Genomic DNA, 21,216 nt, shown 5'->3' with positions numbered 1-21,216 from the left:
GCCTCCGTTTGTGCAAACATGTTTTCAGCACAAATATAACAAACCAGACTTTAAAATGTCATCGTTTCACTTCATTTCTTTGAGAGAAAATAATTTCTCTGTTTTTCACATCACCTGAAAAGAGGTCAGTCCTACGCTCACTCCATCGTAAATATAATTTTAGACTTAAAAATGTGGCAAAGCTCACGATTCGGTCACTACTAATTATCTCAACCCCCTTAGAGCTTTTTTCGGTTTGGGTTGTAAACAGTCGAGCTTTTCCCAGGGTGGTTTCCAACAGCAACACTCTGGAAATGTCAATTTTCTCAGAGATGAGACGAGTAAATTGAGCGACTTTGGTTGTTCAAACACTCGAGAGTTTATTAAACTAGCCCGCACACTCACATACACACATGTATGTATGCAACAACACAAAAACTCCCAAGGAGCACAAGCACAAATGCACACTCTCACACAAACACACACACATACTTGACACAACCCGCACAAGCAAAAACACATTTACACATACACGATTTAACGCCAGGCTGCCAGGGTAAAGCAGTAAAGCAGGCATTGAACACCGTGGGAAAGTTCGAATATGAGACAATTGGACCACTAAAAGCCCTTAACTCTTGCACCTAAAGGCTCTCGAAGCCTGTTTGCGGACCTCATAGACCTTTAGAGTTCTGCGTTAAAGTCAACGGGGTCAAAAATCTCTTCAACTTACAAGCTGAAATCTCCTGATCAAAAGAGACGCACGCTGAATGAAGCACGGTAGCATTCATTCGCATTTCCCATTCTTTCTCTGTTTCTATGTGTCTCATAGCATCAGCAGCCACACACACACACACACACACACACACACACACACACACACACACACTTACAAAGACACAAGCTTTCATTCACAGTAAGTTACAGTTACATCCTTGAAAACCATTTTGTTTGTCCTTGCTCGTCGAACGTACTCACTCACGCACACAAATGACAAAAAGGTACACACAAGGATTCACGACAATGCATGTACACACACACATACACACACACACACACGCACAGACACACAGACCTGCGTATACAGAAGCATAGCATCGGGCTGCGCCATTGTGCGACTCTCAGATGACTGATTACTTCAAGGGTCGGTGAGTCTCACTGTCTGAGTCAGCGAGACAGGGTACAGCTGTCCAGCCTGCAACTTACACACAAGCATGCATAAGCTGGCTCACACACACAAACACACACACGCGCACATTTATCTTAAGATCGACCTATAGACAGATACCCCCCCTCTCCTGTCTCTCTCATGGTGGAGTGAAAAGAAAGAGTGAAGAGGTTAAACGACCATGTGACCTGTCTGACTGACTCTCCTGGCTGCTCTCTTTCTTCACACTGAAAGAGTGAATGGTGGGGATGAAGGGGTTAAACAAATGAGCGATTGAAGGAGTGAAGTGTCCGTGCGTTTCCCTTTTGCCTCCTCTCCCGAAGCTGTAATGAGGCTTCGGGGAAGATGCTGAGAGCTCTTCACACAACTCAAAGAGTCTTTTTAGGCCTTTCGACAGTTGGCCCCCTTTCAGCGTCGGTGTGGGAAAAGCTCTCAGAGAAATAAATTCCTGTTAGAACTCATGTCGAAGCAAAAACACCTGCAGCAGAGCACGCTCCTCATTACTCCTGACAAAAACTTGTTTTAATTTCATATTTGGGTGTTGGGATGAACGATAGAGTGAAGTAATAACCTGTTCAATTAAATTAACATCGACTTTGTATTACAAATTAGTTGACACAATGATTTAATATTTAACCAGTTTTATTTTTTTTCTTTTGCTGTTGGCTCTAAAAACTACTGTACATTTGCTGTGACGACTAAGATCAGAAAAGTTGGTTTTTGTGCCTAACCCTGACAAAGCCATAAACACAGCGTTAAAAATTTAACCTAAAAAAAAGGGTAAAGTTGTAACATAAAGAAATGTAAAGTATCATAACGTATAACCTAGCCGTGGTTTGCAGAAACGTACATTGCCAACATTTATCCTGGCAGTTGTGTTGCTTTAGGTATTGAACCAAGTAAATGCAATCTTTGTTCAAGTGCTGATGCCGAAGAGGAATCGCCTTATTCCATGTACACTCTGAGAAACTCTTCTGAAAGGAAAAGTTATTTCAGTTTTTACACAGAAATTTGTCTCTTAAGTGAAATGTCTAAACATGTCTTACTCACTGTACAGTGAATACAAAGCTACTGCCAGCAGCTGGTTAGCTTAGCTTAGCACCAAGGCACAAAACTCTTAGCTGACTCTGCCCAGAGGTAAGAAAATCCCCCTGCCATCGCCTCTAAAGCTGACTAGTTAACATGTTGTATCTGGTTTGTTTAATCCGTACAAAAACCGGAGTGTATAAGTGACATGTTTAAGTTTTACTGGGGATTTTGTTCTGGCTGGTTGCCTGGCAACCTCACTGTGATGACAAGACTTCAGAAAGAGATCAGGATTACCACAGCTTTATAGAATATAACCTTTATTTATTTAACTAGGAAGTCACACTAAGACCCCTAATCTCTTTTGCAAAGTGAAGAATTTACATGAGAATAATCCTCAGACGCTTGCAAAAGAAATACCCAGTTTTTTTGTTTTTGTTAAGGATTCAGAAAATTGAGGATCTTCCCTGTCACTGGATGGATTTAAACCTGTTCGCACCCACACTCCTGCAAAATCAATGTTTACGCTGGCTTCACCGTTCATCTTAAAACATGCTTCGAATGACAATCAGCATTCCTCTCTGATACGATTCATACCCGCTCTAACCTGTTCACCCTGCTTGGTTTTTCTGCCAAATAACATTTTGCATTTAATCTTTTTCCGATCAATATTTTGTCATTCACGGCAGCAGAATACCAATTTCATTCCTGAAAAGATTCAATTTAGAAAACAGGAATGTTAGCTTGATTTAACTTGATAACATTAATTACAGCAAAACCTCTCCTTTCTCGCTTTTTTTTTTAAATGAAAATGTAGGTATTGATATTAAACACCGTTCCACTATGTGTTACACATGATTTATTGGATGCAGGGGGCTAGCTTGAGGTCTTGAACATTAATTATGACCCACATTGACATTTTTAACAGTATGCAGCCGGTACAAAAGTACAAACCCTGCACTGAATTCAGTGCTGTATTTCTATCTCTTTTCCCTTTTCCTCTATCAGCACCAAAACAACCTTTACAACCAGAGATGAACTTATCATGCTGTTGTTGCAATAACCTTGAGTTGATATTACTGTAGTGTGAGGCAGAGAATAAGACAGAGAGTTTTCAGAAGCAAGTTTTAGTCGAGTTACTTATTTAAAACATGAGACATGTTGTGAATGCATTTTTGGAGGCAGCTTTTGTATCTCTGCTTTAGCTGTGACTGAAGGAAAAACGTCTTGAGGCCCTTTGCGAACATAATTCTGAGGGACTGACTCTGTACTACTCAGGCTCCATTATAACTGGAATACATACAAAAATAACACAGAGGTAGAATATATATATTTTTAAGGTGAATTTCTGTCACTTGAAGGCAGAGGTTACAGAAAAATGACATGTCCTCAGTCATCTCAATCAATGAAAAAAAATTAAAGAGGGGAAATACCTCTGGCTAAAGAGACTGTGCGTTCTTACAGTTTATTCAAAAGCCAGAAAAATATTAAATATTTGCAATGTATGTTTCTGCAAACCACAAATATGTTGCAACTTGACATTTCATTGCAACAAAGTCATCTTTTGGCTTAAAATACCTGTTTTGGTCGCTACAAACACAGCTGAAAACTGTCCCAAGGTCTCCCCAAAAATATCCACTGGTGTCACGCATACAAATGTAGAAACTGCAGGGTCCCTTGTAAAAATCATCCAGTGTTTTCTATCTTACAGTAGTAGTAGTAGTCTTGAACTGCGATCACTGGCTTAGCAGCCCTCTCACCCTTCACATCTGCATATGACAGGCAGATCATGAACATGTAATATGAACGTGATTTGACACGTCTTGATCGATGGTCAATGCATCACTGGTTTGCAACAAAATTTGTCTCTTTTGAATCCTGATGTGACCAGGCCTTAATCCTGATTCTCCGTCCAGCTGCCAGCTTTCTAACCAATTAGGCTGTTAATTGCATTCACCTGGCATTCCTGATGATGTGTCGCTGAAAAACAGTGAACCTGACACGTGTATCTTTCCAGCACATAGACGTTAGAGGAACTGGTGCAGGAGGAACACAGTTTGCTTCCAGAGCAGCTTCTGGGTTAAACTAAGACAAATTGTCATTGTAACACTGATGGTGTTCGTCTAGTTAGACCCTGATAAAAAACAATGTGTGTTTCTAGAACCTTTGTTTTGTCCCATCAATGATTTCTATATAATGTTTGCAATTATTAGAGGCAGTTTGAATCAATCGTGGCAACAATGCAGTTGTAAATAGGGTCATAAAATTGCTTTGTTGTGCTTGCAGTTTGTGGTTTCATTCCCACAATAGAGTATTGATTTCCGAGTAGGTCCAAGTGCAACAGAAGGTTTTTACCCAGGAGTTCTGTCTGAAATGAGACATCGAGACTGGAAAAAGTGAAGTCAAATATTCAAAGATGATTGTGGAAAATTGAAATAAATTATGATGTTTTTTACACTCGTAGGAACACTTCAGTTGGCTCCTCATATATTAGAAAAAAGATGGGGAAATTATCTGCAGATTGAAGTCGTATTTAATAAAAAATGCTCAACATTTCATAAAATTGGTTTTCAGTATTTCGGTTATTTTTAAAATTCACACACAAGAAAACGCACAGAGACGTTCATATTTATCCAGAAACGGATAATCAGCAACTGTGGAAGTCTTTATCATAAACTGTTGCACAATCCGTCTGCTGTGGGAGCAAAATCAGACACTTAATATACAATAAATAGGCAATAAAATGAGAATTCAACGCTGGTACATAAAGGTACATTTACGAGGTTGTGACAGTGTTTGGTAATTCAGTCGTCAGAGCTCTTGTTTCACTATGTTCCTTTGTCGAAGGCCATAACTAATGTTAGTGATTATGAGGGAGAATAATCGTATTGACCGCAAAAGTCAATATTGGTTGTAATCACGGTCATAAAGTTACATTGTTGTGTTGTGTTTTGCAGGCTGTCGTAATTCACACATTCTTTCAGCGTATTGATCTGTGTCTGTTAAGGCTGATTGAGCATAATAGAGACTAATAGAAGATTCACTTTATTACACACACACACATTCAGACACACACTACGGCAGGTCAGACTTGGTGGAGCGAGACACGAATAGATACAACTGAGCCGAACTCAAGAGCAACCTAACAAACATAAACACACGTGCACGCGATTCAAATCTAAAACTCCAAATTTTGATTGTTTTCAGATCTTGAGAAGTTTTTATTCACATGTAGCCGACTCAGACTTGAACAAGACAAACAGGTGTTACTAGACATTTTAATTTAAGCTGTGACCTCATGATTGGCATCTCAAACCACGAGACCGCCGCCTCTTGCAGTTTCAATATAATCCCACAGTGTGACAGGAAACAAGGAACATTCAGCAACTGGGGATAACAAATAATTTATGACCTTGAACTTGATGAGCACAGGGTTGGTTGAGCATGTACAATATTGGTGCTATAAACAAGAACTGTTGTCTTGACCCACATGAAAACATTGAAAGCCTCTTCCCAACTGTGGCCCAGCCTTTACATACATTTTTTTTTTACTTTAGCACCACTCGTGAATAGACTCAGATTCCCAAACTGAGGAATGACCCATCCCATCTGGAAATCAGAAAATCTTCTGGGGCACATCCAAACTTTTAATCACAACTCCGATCCCGTCGTCAACGCAATATAAGACTCGTGCAAGACTTTTAATTGACCTTGACAGCCCACCAGGGGGCCGCAGGCTACACTGAAATAACATTTAACATCCAAAACGTTTATGCAATTATGTGTTTTAGGATCGTACTTTATGTGTCTTAAGTAATTTTAAGGTTGCATCAAAATGTGACAGGAATTTCCGAACTTTCCAAACTTAACACAGTTTATTAACAGTTATATCAGTAACTTGGAATATCTGAATAATTTAATATGAGCATTATCTTAATGCTGACAAAGATAAAATGATCAGAAGTGTCCTGAGTCATATTCACTTCTGTGAAATACTAAAAAACAATCCCAAAAAGCTACCTCGCTGTCAACAGCTGTTATTTATTATTTAAGGTATTTTTCATGCCTGGCTTGATGTCCAGGATCTAAAAAGTAGAGCAGAAGATTTTTTGGACCTCTGCAAATAGCCAGTTATCCGACACAGTTGCGTACGTGCATATTTGTGTGTGTGTCTATGTGTGTGCGAGGGAGGGAAGATTGACGAGTAAGGCTTTGACCTCAGTGTGTAGGCTGCAGCAAAGACACACATGATAACATCACTGTCTTTCTTTGCCACACACACAAACACAGACGCACTCTCACACACGCACGAGCACGCCCAAACACAAGCGATAGCATCTCCCTGGTGGGTTGCCTCTAAAGAGTCTCCTCCATCACTGACTGCAGAGGCCCTTTTACTGCAACCGAGAGACGACTGCATCGAAAGCACACACACACACGCAAGCATGTACTGCACATGCTGACTCAAGAAGACACACTTAATAGTAGCACACACACATACAGGCATTTATACACTGGCAGACAGAGACACACACATACACACACACATTCAGGGATCATGGATCTATCCCACAACACCACTGCAGCGGTCACTGCAGCCTATCGCAAATTAAAAAGAAAAAATAGAGCTGAATAGGCATTTTGTAATAGAAACATTGTGTGTCACAAACACTGTTGGACCAGTCCTTGAGCTCTCTTTTACTGTGACTGCAGAAACAAAATGTGATTTTTTTTCTCTAATAATTAATCTGCAGGGCATAAAGCTTCCAGTACAATATGAGCTTTAAAATCTATGTTTAAGATTAGTTGTTTTTTTTTAATAGGAGATGGAAATGGAAAGATGATTAGTAAAAACACCCCCACCTTAAAATGATTAACACAACAAAGACAAATTCTACTTTCGAAAAAGAAAGAAAGTTGACCTGCTCACGGGCTAAATTGTAGCTACTGTGCACAGGATAGATCCCACGTTAGAGATACTGACACAGTTGTAATGATGTAATGTACATACGAAAGCTTAAAGACTTCAGAATTACGATTCCTCAGATCTCCCAGGGACACAAGAGTCTGAATAGCATCCAATAATGTATATCCAGAGATCTGCGTGTCTTTAACTAGTTTATTTAATCTATCAACTACGATGGTACTCAGTAGAGTGCATACCTCTGCCAAGGCCCAACAGTCCCCTTATGTACTCGCTCATACTGTAGATACCAGCCACCTAAATACGTCCTGAGTTTTCTCTTCAGAATACATGTTTTATTCCCAGAGAAATTAAGGAAAATGTCAATAAATCTCACAATGTTAAAGAAAGTGAGAGAAAAATTCCTGCATCTGTCCCTGCACCAAAAAGCTAATGGGGTCGATTCTGGGCTGGGAAACAATCCTCCATCACAGTGTAGAGTTTTGTGATATCCTGCTGATAAACCAACAAACCGACAAGGTTGAAAACATAACCTCCTTGGCGGAGGTAATTATATCTTTACTTCTGTGGCTCCACAACGTTAACCATAATCAATTCTAAAGGTAGACATAAAACAGAACCGTCAAAGGCTTTGCGGGAAAATAAAGCTTTCTCACCGGACGCATAACGTCACTTTGGAAACAGCTGCAACACAGGATGCTAATACACAACACCCAAAGTATGTTCCTAACCATATAACATCAGTTGTGAAACATTTGTAAATGGGAGTGTGACTACACGGCCAATGTTCCGGTTTACACTGTGTGATTTTGTGGTGAAAGTACAGGATGGTGTGTTGGGATCCGTCAAGGCTGCAGGATTATAAAGTTTAGGCTGACATATGGTGGAGGGCAAAGCCAGTGGAAAGTTCCCATCTGATTTTACACTGTAAAACCAGAGCGTTGCACCAAATGTTGTTGAATTTCACAGGTGTAGCTGATATTACTCATTACACTATGAAAGAAATATCTGAAATTTGTGTAAGTTTTAAAATGCTCGACAAACCACCTAGAAGAGTGTGCTCGCCATGTGTTCAGTTCAAGCCAATCAATGTACGTCTCTGCAAAACCACTGATATGTTGAAACTTAACATTTGTTTATGCTGTAACTGTATGTTATGCTGTGCTTATGCCCACTTGGTTAGGATTTGGAAAAGACCATGTTTTGGCTTATAATACCACTTTTGGTTGGCACAAAAATAGCTGGAGATGTCCTGAGATATCATTAAAAACACCTGGTTTTACATCCACAAACATGGCTGGAGATGTCCCAACTTCCTGTCAAAAATATCTGGATTTTTGTCACGCTTACAAATATTGAAATGCAGTCTTGAACAGCAGCCTTGTCACCATGCCCTCCAGCTCCAGACATGAAAGTTAGGTCATAAACATGTAATGTTAACGTTACATGACACGTTTCGTTGACATGTCAACAGCCTATGATGTGTAGAAATGTGAACTTATTAATGGTTTGCAGAAACTTTAACTGCCAACATTTTGTCATGGAGACTGGGCTGGTTCAATTCCAGTGGCTCTTTGCTTCCTTTCCTGTCCAAAACCTTCAGAAAAAAAACTCAAATGATAATAATTAAAACTATGACACAAGTCTTCACTTGGTTTGGTGATTTCACTGTTTCCTAACTGGAATAGCTATATCTTTGCAGTTTTAAATGGCAAACATCCTGCAGCAGCCTGTCCAATCTCATATTATTTTACGACTGCTTCAAATCCAAGAGTATCTGCGATTTTTTAAGAGTGCAGTCGCGGCCAAAGGCGTGTAAAATAAACTGGGGAAAAAAATGGCCACGATATAAAACATAGTTGTGGACTTCTAAATGATGTTTTGAGTGTTTATCTTGGCTTAAGTCTGTCCAGTCACTACTTTATTAAGTCGGGGAGATGTAGAGGGGGGGTTGAGCAGAGTGAGTGGGAGAGTAACTGACAGGGAAATTGCAGAGGGAAATTATTGTTATTTCACAATTAAATTATATATACTGGGTGGAATCACCCCTGACAGGGCTGACCATAGCAGCACTCCTGATGTGTGTGTGTGTGTATGCGAGAGCGAGTGTGAAACTTTATCCGTCTACCAAGGCCACTGAGGCTACGCTGGCAGGGAGGGGAATGTAGAAAGAGAATCGGAAGGAGAGAGAATTAAAGAGAAAGAAAAGTAGTAACATCAACACAGTGAAGTAAAAACAGTCTATTTTAAGGCTGAGTGGGTGTTAGTAAAAACACAGCAAACCCCCAGTAATGACCCTATTCTGAACAGTTGTGACGACAGTGTGTAAAACAAACCATCCTTGATTTCTGTCGGCGAAATCCAAACCCTCACCGTGGTCACAATGTATGTTTAGGCACAAACATATTGCAGTTGCTGTAAAAAAAAAAAAATCCTCTCATCTTAAATTTGGGCCATTTTTCAGACAGAACGCCGGCCTTGTCCTTGTCGGAAAGCATTAAAAACACATTGTCAAACGTGAAAAATGAACGGCTTTCAGTTATAAAAAATGACCGCTCAGTCTTCATCCTCCCTGAAAACAATGACTCTTTGAATTCACAAGGTTTCGGGTGATATGTAAAGTAAACTAGCCCCTATTTTCTATCCAGTGAAATTAATGATCCATGAAACTCGGGCAAAAACAAAGCAAAGGGTTGCTCAGGCTTGTGTGGATGTTGGCTCTCGCAAGCCACCAGAAAAATTATACTGTAGTATAAATTCTAGAAATCCCTGGATTTTCTAATGTAACATGGATCTCTCATTTGCCCATGTTTTCAATGTTGAATTTTTCCTGTAAGGTTTTGTCTTCAAGGCATTTGAACAGACTCACAAGTTATAATGAGGGGGTCATTATTATTTTTGCTGCACGTTGTTGTATTTCAGACCAAATCAGTCTGGAAATGTCCGTTTATTTTATCAATCATACAGCAGATTTTAAGAGGATCACTTGCTGCTCAGAGTTTGTCCAAGCATTGGTTTTACTTAATTTTTGGCACATCTTAGTACATTATCAGTACTCTATTTGCATTATCTTCCATTTTTATTGCTCCATTTTCTAACACTGGACTTGTGTAAATGTTGCCAGAGAAAACCTTGTTAACTGTAAACTTCAGTGGTCGTCTTGCAGAGAGGTTTTTGGGTGAGAATCAGTCATTTATACCCTACAGTACCTCTAAGGGTTATGGACATAATGTAAGTTTTATGCCTTTGTCCAGTCTTGTGTTTTGCTGTTTTGTAATTTTTATGTGCATGTGTGCACGACCTCAGTCAAGAGGGACTCTGCTTGTTTTCTGATATGTTTCCCCCGCCCTGCCAGCGTTCTGTATATGCAGCTTTACCAGCTTGTACGAGTCTGTCAATGCAATCTGATCCCCCCGTGGATTCCTTTGATGGAATAGTCCTCTTTTCTGCATTTTCTTTTTCCTCTGCTCTCATTTCAGTCTCCATTTCTGTACATGGAAACCACAGAGAATCAATAGGCGTTGTGTTTCTTCAGTAGGCCAAGTGGGATTGCCTGTGTGTGTGTGTGTGTTTATGTGTGTGTGTGTGTGTTTGGTTGTAATGACAGTCAACCTTGTTTTTCATTCCACTTTAGGTCGATACTACATGTGAGACAGTGTAGTTTATGAGAGCGCTAATAGTCAGAGACAGCAGTGACCTGCTTATGAGTTAGAGATGGAAGAAACACAGATCAAGGGGGTTTGCGTGTGTTCGTGTGTGTGTGCGTATCAATAAATAATGAGTTAAAACTGTATGTGATGACTTGGCACAATAGCGGCACCCCGGACAGAGGGTCAGGATTTTTTGCAAATGCAGTGTGTTGCAGTTTTGATGATGTTCGAAGCACTACCAGCGATGTTTGCGTAATTTCCATTCAAATCAAGTCAATTTTATTCATATCAGCCGGAATAATAAGTGGGTCTTGGTGGGCTTTACAGTCTCTACATCATATAAAACCCTCTACACTGAGTTCAGATAAAGAAAAACTGCTACAGTCATGAAAATAGAAACCTTAGCAATAGCAACAAAGGAGCAGTCTCTTTGTGTCGGGACAATAATGTCTGTTCTTAATAAGCTAAATTAAAATGTTATGTTTCCTTTCGTCATGAAATTTGTAATCCAGTAATCCATAGATCCATTTAGGCTCCTCTAAAAGGGCTTAAGTTAAACTAAAATACTAAATTCCTTATAACATCCACAGGAGTCAACTTAAACAGTAAAAGTTGATATTTTACCATTAAAGCTCATCGCATAGAGCTTTAAGTTATGATGGAAAAAGTATTTCATGCTGTATTTGCTACAACTGCTGTTTTTTCTGCTACTCAAATGACTTTTTAAAAAAAACATTCGTCGGTTGTTTTGTGAACTGTACAATGGTTTTTGTATAATCCAGTCACCAGTGGGTCCCGATCTTTTCTGACTTGTGTTCACTTCAAACATAAAAACATCTACTTTGGCCCCTTTGTCATTGGTTGCGTTTGTGTCACAGAAGCTTCAGAATGATGACAGACAGGTGTAATTTATTAATGCGTTGCTCTCAGATGACTTCTTTGCACTTCAAAATAAAAGCCATAGTAATACTGAGTTATTACAATCAGTAAGTAACCTTGTATGTATTGCTCACATATCACTGTAAATAATGTAAACAACACAATTTAGTTTTTCCTTGAGCGATTCACATTATTTAGCTGCTTTAAACCAAACAATTCACAACAGGTTTTAGATAGTACATATTGTCCTGTGAGTGATTTTCTTTCCTCAGTTTCTTTCATTTGAATAATTATCCAGAACCTAAAGCGGAAAACGAGGTATTATACAAGAAAACATTACAGATTCTTGGCTATCAGCCATCCATCAGGACCCCTGAGAATTCATTTTGCAGCCAATTTAGGGGATGGAAACCACAAAGGTTCTTGGAAACTTAGTTATTCAGCTGTGACTCCAAAACAAAGTCACCAAACTTGGAGATTTGTGGCTTTTTCTCTGTGAGGGGTCAAGAAAAAGGTGACAAGGACTTGAACCTGCGTTCTGGATTGAATTTAATTTGACTTGCGTCAGAGTTTAAACCACCAGACCGATAAGTGGCACCACTGGTCTTATTTTTCTAACAATCTGTTTTTCTCTTTTCTCCCCATTTTTCCCTTTTTCTGTTTCTCTGTCCAGCACCCTCAACAACAACAACATCACCCTCATCCCCCTGTCCAGCTTCAACCACATGCCCAAGCTGCGGACCCTGTGAGTATTACACACTTTTACACACACACACACACACACACAGAAAACTGCTAAGATACACTACAGAAGCTCACACTCGCGCACTCTGTGGTTGCACATTAACACATACACACAGACACACACAGATACATTAGTGCCTATTCTCACATGCAAACTGAGTAAGTCCAGACACACACATAACTAACGTTCACATACACCCACGCCACAAACACACACAGCGTGGCAGCAGGGTCTGTGTGTGATCTGATCGTCTAATCATGCCATAATAAGAGACCAACTCTTCTATTGTTTCATGACTGTGAATAATCATGTGGCCGATACGTACACACACACACACCCACACATAAAGACACACACAGAGATGGATACAGTGACAAAGGCACACACACACATACACACACACTCGAATAATGGTAACCTCAACGCGACCACAAGAGAGACTTGTTTGTACTCTGTAGTTCAATCTGCTTTGATTCATTATGAGAAACCTCCTTTACTGATGTTACTGATGTGAGCACAGACACTAACACACACACACACACACACGCATGCATACACGCACAGTCGTTGCCAAATCATCCTCTCCGATTGATTAGAAGAGGGGCTTTGATTCTTCTGTGTGTATGTGTGTCTTTTTGTGCGAGGGAGATCTTACAGTTGCCAAGGCGATGGCACGACATCTCAAGGGGAAACTACCCAGAATCCTGTGGGACTGTCTTTTGAGAGGCAGACCATTGGTTGCATTCCTGTTGGCCACATCGGGGCTGAATTCCGCCAAACCAGATTGCACAGAGTGGGATTTCCTCCCCGAATCGACATTTTCAAGAGGCGCTCGTGTGGTCAAACGACCCGACTTAACATTCAGAAATGGGGATTTTCTAAATACATGACTCATCCAAATACAAGCAGGATAACAATCCCGATCTTTTTACGACCATTTCGTCTGCTCAAACCTTTTGAATGACAGCATCCATCAACAGCCAATCAATGCGGCAGGGGTTTGCTATATTTCCTGCATACTGCTGCAACTCTAGTGGCAATACGGCTCGAAAATCAGCCTCTTAAAATTGGATTCCAGGCGGCAGAGCAGCTACACAGTCGCCAACAGATTGAGTGCAGAGTTACCAATATCCAATATCTTTTAATCAGAAGCCCTCGTCTGCTTCTGTTTTCTGTCAACACTGAGTGACTGTCTCCTCTGATTTCCTCATTTGTCCTCCTTTTTCCTCTCTTCTCCTCCTTGTTATGTGTGCATCCCATTTCATGTTTCTTTCCTCGCTTTTCTCCCTTATTTTCACTTCCTTCTCTTCTCCCAGCCTCTGATTTTATGAATTCTGTTTTTCGCCACCGTCACACTCCTTCTGTTGCGTTGTCCTTCCTCCTCTGACCTCCTCATGTGGCTCTTTCTCTCCTCACAATTTTCTTCACCTGTCCTCCTCCGTTTCCTCCTCTCCTCTTGTGTTCCCTTTTTACTCTCCTCCACCTCTTTTCTTTCCACTCTTCTCCTCTTTCCCCATCTCTTCCTCCCCTCCTCCTCCTCCTCCTCCTCCTCGTTGCTGCCTACTCTGTATTAAATTTTGTGTCCGTTCCTTATTGCCCTCAGATCCCAGTATTGAATTTGCTGCTTTTATAAAAATGGCTCATTCAATCAAACATGTTTAGAGATGTCCCTGATTTGATTAGTTGTGGAAGTTTGAGAAGTGTGTGTGTCTCTCTGAATTAAATGTCTCACCTCACCTGCCACCTTAATCTGTGATTTGTCTGTACGGTTTCTTTTACATATGTTTGGTTCCCTTTATTCTTTTTCTATCCATACATCTATCTCTCTTCTTCTTCCTCCACTCTCTCTCTATCTATTTATTCTATCAGCAGCAGTGATCTCACCTCATGCTGTCTCTCATTCATAGATTTTGAACCCAGTGAAAAGCTGAGAGCTCCCGCTGCTTCTCACTGTGTTAAAGATGTGCCCGCTAACCCCTCAGGAGCAAATACTAAGAATAAACACACATATGGAGACGGACACACACACATTCACAGAAACACCATGCAACAATGCCGTCTGTCACCCGCAACCACTAAGCTCCAACAAACAATGTCACTGACTTACAGCTACACACAAACACAGTCCACGCACACACTTACACACAAACGCAGCACTTTTCTCCATACCCCCCTGCCTCTTCCCATTCTCCCCTGTGTTTTAATCCTACTTGTCAGTAATTAAGGCCGAGCCGGGGGTGGGCCGGGACGTGGCTATCTCCAGGCGGGGGTTTGACTATAAACTGGATTTATAATGGGAGTGCGGTATTAAAACCCACTGCCCCCGCTGCTAGCATCAATGAGCCCATCTCTGTTCCATAACAGGATTTGTCCTCTGCTTTATTACAAAGGGAGGCCTGTCTTCTGAAAGGCTAGATATCCCGGCTGGCATATAATACGCTGACAAGACATTCTGCTGTTCATCCGCCCTCCGTCTCCTCATCCCTCTCTCTCGCTCTCTCTTCCTCTCTCTCGCTCTCTCTTGAGGTGTCAGATCCAGCCAGTGCAGCCTGTCGAGAGTCTCAGCTCGGTGAAACGTTACCTGATGCGTTCTTTATTGAGCTATACCTTTTAATTAATGCTACAAGTTATATTTGAAAAGGCTATCAGTGTGAAAATGTTACTTAAAGGGTAACTCCTACAGTTTTCACACACTTAAGCGTGTGTGCAGGTCGTGGGGAGTACTACTTCATATGTGAAAAAAAGTGGTATAAAGCCTTTCGTGGCTCCAGAGGAAGCTGCATGTAATCTGATAAATTGCATCCAATGATGTCACCGAGTGACTAAATTGCATTGAGGGTAATGTGTGTGGAATAAAAAAGGTGATATCTCTGGTTCTGCTGTATCGATTTAGACCATTTGTTTTTAAACTGTCCATATGAGTCCAACAGTTTTATAGGAGTGCAGTGTTAGACCAGTGGACTGCTTTCCAAAACCTGGCGCCTACAGTACACTCAATGCAACTTGTGACCTGTAAACACTCTTTTATGTGTAAAATTAAAGGGCGACTTACAATGAGTGCAAGAATCATGAAAGTGCTTCATCAAATATGTTAAGGTTCCACCTTTAGAAGCAACAAGAGATTGAGAAAGATGTTTTTGTATTCTGGGCCGTGGTGCAGTCTGAACAGATGAGTTTTCCAGTCAGCCAGGACAGATGATAGTCGTGATTTTGTTGAGCTGTACCCCGAGGGAGTAGTAACTGATTGGCAGTGCGTCGTGGACAGGCTCAGGTGAATGTTCTGACCATGTCCTGGAGGCAGGATGATGGGCCTGAGCCATTTGCAGCACGACAATATATAATTTAATTTACAATGTGCAAGATATAATGCAAAGTGAAGCATGATGCACAATTTTACAAAAATAAATAAATATTATGACTTAATAAATCTTTGATGAATACATAATAAATATATTTCTGTTAGATCTGGTTATAAGTGCCAACACTAAATGTACGGCTAGAGTCATGTGAGAAAATATGCATTTTTGTATTTTTTGGTGAATGACCCTTTAAAATGTCTTTATCTGAAGAGGCTCTAGGAACTAAGAAGCAGCATCCTTTATAATCACGACAGTTCCTGCCATTCAGCTCGCCACTATGAAATCAAAAATGAACAAAAATATTCCAGAGAAGTAAAAAAAGATCTTTCCTGGATATTTATTTTCTGCATTTTGTCTCCTCTGGCTCATTTTTGTATTCCATTTATCTCCTTATATTCATTTTCTCTTTCTCATTTTCATTCTTTGTGTCCACTCTATTTTTTTGTCTGTTCCTTTCCTATTTTGTTTCCTTCTCCATCTTTGTCTCTGTCTCCGTCTCTGTCTCCTGTCTCTCCGTCTTTGTTTCTCTCTGTCTTTCTGAGCAGATTGTGATTTAGTCGACTGTGTCAGCCCTCTAAAGGGAGTCATATTGTCACAGACCTTGGGGAAATGAGAGCTGAGGATATTGCTCTGTGTGTCTGTGTGTGAGTGCCTTGTTTGTTTGTGTGTTTCACCTAAGCAACAGCCTCATGATTGCTGGCCAAGGCTGTAAGCTGTGTGAAAAATAGAAGCCATTTGAATGCAGGCTCAAATACATTTGCTCTGACTGAGCTGATGTGCTCAGATTGACTTCACAGACTCTTTGAGAGCCTCGCCTCTGGAGAGCGAACATTTCAGAAACGATAATGAAGAGTTTGTGTAATTGATAATTATGTTAACTAATAACAGCATTTATCTACACACAGTTTCTTGAAGATAACTATTCCCTTTCACCATCCGTCTCAGGCGTCTGCACTCCAACAATCTCCACTGCGACTGTCACCTGTCCTGGCTCTCTGACTGGCTCAGAGCCAGACGGGGCTTGGCTCCCTTCACCCAGTGCATGGCCCCCGCCCACATGAGGGGCCTCAACGTTCCAGATGTGCAGAAGAAGGATTTTGTCTGCAATGGTGAGCTTACATAAACACACGTACACAAAATATTCAATAAAAATATCAAAGAGCTCGGCTGCAGGACACACTGAAGTACCAGTGTTTATTATGGCATGCATTGTTTTTATTATCACAAGAAGCGATGACGTGACTCGGTCTTACTTGAAGGTGGTAATTAAAAAAAAAAGCCCTAACTTGACATGTTTTTAGTTTTACTCAATATGTTCTTCTTTATTGGCTCTGGAACAAAATCCAAAGAAAAGACGCCGGTACTGCCTCCTTTACTGCGCCATTAAATTGACACATGAGCTTTAATACTCTAAGAGCGAAATCAAGCCTCTAAAGTAATGTTCTCGCGTTGGAAATTGGTGCAGAATCGATGATAAAAAATATGACAAACAGAGCAGATTCGAGTGGAAGTTCACAGTCGAATTCCTGGCCGCTGACAGCAGAGACTTCTTGACGTAGAGCTTCACGATACAGAGAATGTAATAAAGGCCATTATTGCAGGCGGCATTGTTATCAACTCCAGACAGCTGAGCATTGAGTTTATATCACTGAAGGCATTACACCATGTAGAGCGCATAATCAGCTAAAAGGCCAGTATAAGAGCAGTGGTGTTATCAGCTATAAGATAGTATAGGCACTGTTTATAGGCGTCTGATTCAGCTCTCTGTGCTAATAGACTGTCAGCCTGTGCTCTCTTTATTAGCCTTTAGTCTTGTCTTTTCTGCAGACATGCGCCGTAACAGACCTCCTCTTTCTGCACTTTTCCCCTGTCCCATCCTTTGCTATAGGTGTCAATAACAAACCTGTTTATCTAGTTCTTCCTATACTTTCTCCGCATCCTTTTCCCTCCAGCCATCCCTCCTTTTAATCCCTCTTTCCTCCCTTCCTCCATTTCAATTACATGTTCCTGTCTCTCCTCCCATGTCCCGACCCTTCCATCCCTCCTCCTGCTCACATTCAGCAACTTCTTTTTGTGTGCAGACTGTGACTAGATTATATGAAGTACTAATATTCAGGCTAAAGGTGCAATATGTGAGAATTGGCCCCATGTCGAATTCATATTCAAAACAAACAGGGGGCAGCATATCACCAGAGTAACCGCTAACTGCTGCTAACTGTAGCTGCAATTAGCTAGTTAGCTCAGTTAGCTGTGCAGATACAGCTAGCACAGGAGCTTTGGACCAGGATAGGCCAGCGCTAGCTGGTTAGCATGCTAACTTCAGCAGATAACACATAGATGTCATAATGTCTTACATATTGCCCCTTTAATTGTAGTGACTTCCTGCGTCATACCAAAAGATGTCATATTTCCCCCAAAGAATATAGAATATGAATTTTTCCTGATGCAAATGCCTCTGAAGCAGCTGCAGGCATGGAGGAATCTCATGCTTGTATTTAGCAGTAGACCAAACCAATCTCTGTTTGACGTTTCTGTTGTATTGAATCTGTATGTTGCCGTTTGCAGGTCCAGCACAGACAGAGTCGAGGGCTTGTGTTCCTCAGGTAGCCGTGTGTCCACCCAGCTGCACCTGCAACAACAACATAGTGGACTGTCGTCGGAAAGGTCTGACTGAAATACCAGCCAACCTCCCTGAGGGCATCGTGGAGATGTAAGACCGCTTTATTTTGTCTTGAATGCTGCTAATCTTCAGCAGGCGTGTCATGGATGATGTTTATTTCATGTTTTTGCCTATTTAAAATTGAATTCAGGCCACATATGGGATGTGTGTGTGATGTGCTCACGTTCAGATCATCCATAATCTACGTTTTTTTCAAATTGACTTTTCTCCTTCTTTTTATTCATTGAAACAAAAGTGTTACTTTTACGCTGATTATAGGCAAATGTGTGTGTTAAATAGTGAGTAAAGACGTGATTCTAGTCTGGTGAAGGAGACATTTTGAACTATTTATGAGATTAGAAATAGCAATAGCCACTGTCAAAACTATTTATAAGGCAGGGTGTGATTGAAAAGTAACAATCCAAACACACACACACACACACACACACACACACATACAGTTTATGTACGGATGCACATATCTTTAGAAACTTTGATACACCGTGATAAACTAGACCATAAATCTACTGTGGCACGCTGAGTTTTGCATCTCATTTTGGATTGCAGCAAAACTCTTTCTTTTTTTGCCTCCTTTCTCTCTCTCCCTCCTTGTCTCTGCCTCTTAGACACATATTTAAAGACACACACACACACACACACACACACACACACACACACACACACACACACACACACAAAGCACAGCGGGACGTGTTTGATATCCGTATTGATCGTTGTACCCTGTTTGTTTGTACGGAGGACAGCTGGTTGATTGCTCTGTGAGTAAGGAAGCAATTCTCCCCCGCAAAGCTACACCAATACCTCTATACCTCCCCAGCATAAGTAATAGATTCACACGCACACACACACACACACACACACACACACACAGACACACACACACACCGATGCACACGCATATATGCAGATACACCAGTTTTGTTTGTGCTAACAAAGTACGTACTTGGGCACAAATTGCACGTACACACGAGGGTCGAACACACACATGCATTTTGATTGAGCCACAGGCACCAAAACATATCTGATGAAACAAACACACACACACATACATACACACACACACACACACACACACAGCATTAGCATTGGATCCATTGTAATAAATGTTGTTACTGCAGCCACAAAACAATAGAGTATAATAGGATGATGTATTGTCAGTCCTCCAATAGAGACAAAGTCATCTCTCTGCATGCTGGTGGCAAGAATCCCTGCCAAATGTGTGTGTGTGTGTGTGTGTGTGTGTGTGTGTGTGTGTGTGTGTGTGTGTGTGTGTGTGTGTGTGTGTGTGTGTGTGAGTGCATGCATGTGTGTCTATGTATGCAGCATGCAACAGTGCTCTTCCAAGTGTGTGTGTGTTAATCTGTCTCTTCAAATCAAATGTATTCATAAAGCAATTTAACAAAACAGGTTCGTCTCAAGGCGTTTAACTCCATTAGAACATCAGCAGAGGTGTGCTTGAATGAGCTTTTATAATTGTGTGTGTGTGTGTGTGTGTGTGTGTGTGTGTGTGTGTGTGTGTGTGTGTACTCAGTCCATTGCGAACATGCTCACCTGCCAAACCCGTCTCCCATTTCAGCTGTCGTTTAATCGCCGCCTCACCTTATAGATTTTTTATATTGCCTCTTAAAATGTCTTCCCTCTAATACATCCTTTGATATTGAGCCTCTAAGTGTCTTTGTCTCAACCTTGTTTGAGAGCCCCCAGATATAATTTGTTACCTGTTGTGTGTGCAGATTGTCCTTGTCAATATCTGTACATTCTTGATTTATTTTGACCCCTCAGTCGAAATAAGGTGTTGTGGCTTGCCAGCGGCGTGAGGTGTGGCAATTTAGAAAGGGACACGAGCCAAGACACAGGCAACCTGTGAGAGTTGTGGTGCATTCAAAGCCAAGACTATGTTAGCATTGCATTAAAAAAACACACATTTCTCTGACAATAAATTCAACTAAATTAGACAGATAGATGGACAGATGGACAGATGGATAGATGGATAGAAGGGAAAAGAGAGGGATGGAGAGTGGAGGTCAAGCGCAAGACCTGGTTGAGGGCTAAAGAGGAGGAGGAGGAGAAGGAGGAGGAGGAGAGGAAGAAGAAGAAGAAGGGCGGATTAGTTCCCATTTATCATTCTGACAGCTGACCCTGTGGCTGGCCTTGGGACCTCACCGCATCCTCCTCTTCTCTGATTTTCCCTCTCCTCTCCCCTGTTGTCCACACTTTTCCACTCCTCTGATTCCTCCGCTTTTGTCCCGCTTCCCTTCTCACCTTTCGTCCTCTCCTTTTCATCCTTTCTTTTCCTCTAATTTTCTGCACGTGCACACGTGACTTTTTTTATTCTCCTCTTATCTCCTCCTCTGCGTCCTTGCCTGTCCTACTTCCTCCCCTCCTTTGCGCCACAGCAACAAGGGGGACATGAAGAATGCATGAGCTACATAGATGAGTGTGTTGCTTAGGCCATCAGGAGAGCAGAAACTAAACTACAGTCGTTTCCCCAAACGTGGGCTTTGTGCCTAGTTCTGAAGGCTCCCCACATGATAACAGAGTAATACTACTGGTATGGTGTAATGAGTCTGCAGTCTTCCAGAGAAAGAGATCTAATAAATTCCCTTTGGCCCATATTCTGAAAATGTTGAGGAATCTAATGTGTTCATAAACAAAAGTCTGGCTGCATCTAAAGAAGAGAGTGTGAAAGATTCAAACAGAAAAAAACATCAGAAATCATGATGTGAAAATGAAATTTGTTAACATCCTGCTGCCAGTTACAGTTAAACCAGTTACCCTGTGTGCAAATATTAGCACTAAAACCTGCCTC

At 41.1% G+C, this 21,216-nt stretch overlaps 1 protein-coding gene across 1 annotated transcript in view; it reads left to right on the top strand.

The window, feature by feature from the left end:
* Positions 1 to 21,216, top strand: part of slit3 (slit homolog 3 (Drosophila)) — a 265,906-nt gene that overhangs the window by 176,866 nt on the left and 67,824 nt on the right. Inside the window, 3 exon segments of the mRNA XM_073486879.1 lie at positions 12,297 to 12,368; positions 16,673 to 16,836; positions 18,293 to 18,437. Coding sequence (XP_073342980.1) covers positions 12,297 to 12,368; positions 16,673 to 16,836; positions 18,293 to 18,437 — 381 coding nt within the window.

The sequence above is a fragment of the Pagrus major genome, chromosome 18 (genome assembly GCF_040436345.1).
Source record: "Pagrus major chromosome 18, Pma_NU_1.0".
Taxonomy (NCBI): domain Eukaryota; kingdom Metazoa; phylum Chordata; class Actinopteri; order Spariformes; family Sparidae; genus Pagrus; species Pagrus major.
This window is presented reverse-complemented; position numbering and strand designations above follow the sequence as displayed.